Consider the following 694-nt stretch of genomic DNA (forward strand, 5'->3'; position numbering starts at 1 on the left):
ATGAATAGTGCAAAACTACAAGATAACCAGAGCTACAGAACTAGTACTAATTCTGAAGTAAAGGATAACATTGACCAACAGCACTGCATCCCAGCGACAACTGAAGCTTACAAATTCAACTATTTCACTTGGCGCTAACAAATTCAAGTAAGCAACTTGGGAGAAGTGGGATAGGGGGGTAGAATCGCAACCTTGTCCTCGTGGCGCTTGTAGAAGATATCCCAGTACCTGCGCGCATCTCGCTCGTACTTCTCTGCATCGAGAACCAAGCTATAACAACAGCGTGGAAACAGCGGAGGAAAGAAAAGGGGCGGTCTGAGCTCGCCCGCCACAGACCTTTCCAGAACGGAGTGACGGGCCTCCCGGAAGAATTGGTGGTGGTGGAAGAGGAGATCTTCGGGGCGCTGTGCTGCTCGCCGGCGGCCATGGTGGACTCAGCTCCGAATCGGCGGCGACAGATTTCCGCTCTGGGCTAGGGATGGCAATGGGTATCCATTACCCGCGTACCCGGCGGGTAAAAACCCTATTAGGGCAAGGGTTTGGATCACAAAAATACCCATGGGTACATAAATAGGAAAATTTGAAACCCATCGGGTTTGGTGGGTACGGGTATGGTTTAGTATAACCCATACCCGTGTACCCATGTACCCACGTATAATTGGATAAATAGGCCTAAAATATTATAAATCCACAT

General features: G+C 49.3%; 1 protein-coding gene across 1 annotated transcript in view; it reads right to left on the reverse strand.

The window, feature by feature from the left end:
* LOC119304114 overlaps positions 1-488 on the reverse strand; it is a 5044-nt gene extending 4556 nt beyond the window's left edge. Inside the window, exons 1-2 of the mRNA XM_037581276.1 lie at positions 337-488; positions 192-253 (exon numbers count right to left, since the gene is read on the reverse strand). Coding sequence (XP_037437173.1) covers positions 192-253; positions 337-427 — 153 coding nt within the window. The 5' untranslated portion in view covers positions 428-488. The remainder of the gene's footprint in view (positions 1-191; positions 254-336) is intronic.
* Between the last annotated feature and the right edge of the window lie 206 nt (positions 489-694).

This window comes from Triticum dicoccoides, chromosome 5A (genome assembly GCF_002162155.2).
Source record: "Triticum dicoccoides isolate Atlit2015 ecotype Zavitan chromosome 5A, WEW_v2.0, whole genome shotgun sequence".
Classification (NCBI taxonomy): Eukaryota; Viridiplantae; Streptophyta; class Magnoliopsida; order Poales; family Poaceae; genus Triticum; species Triticum dicoccoides.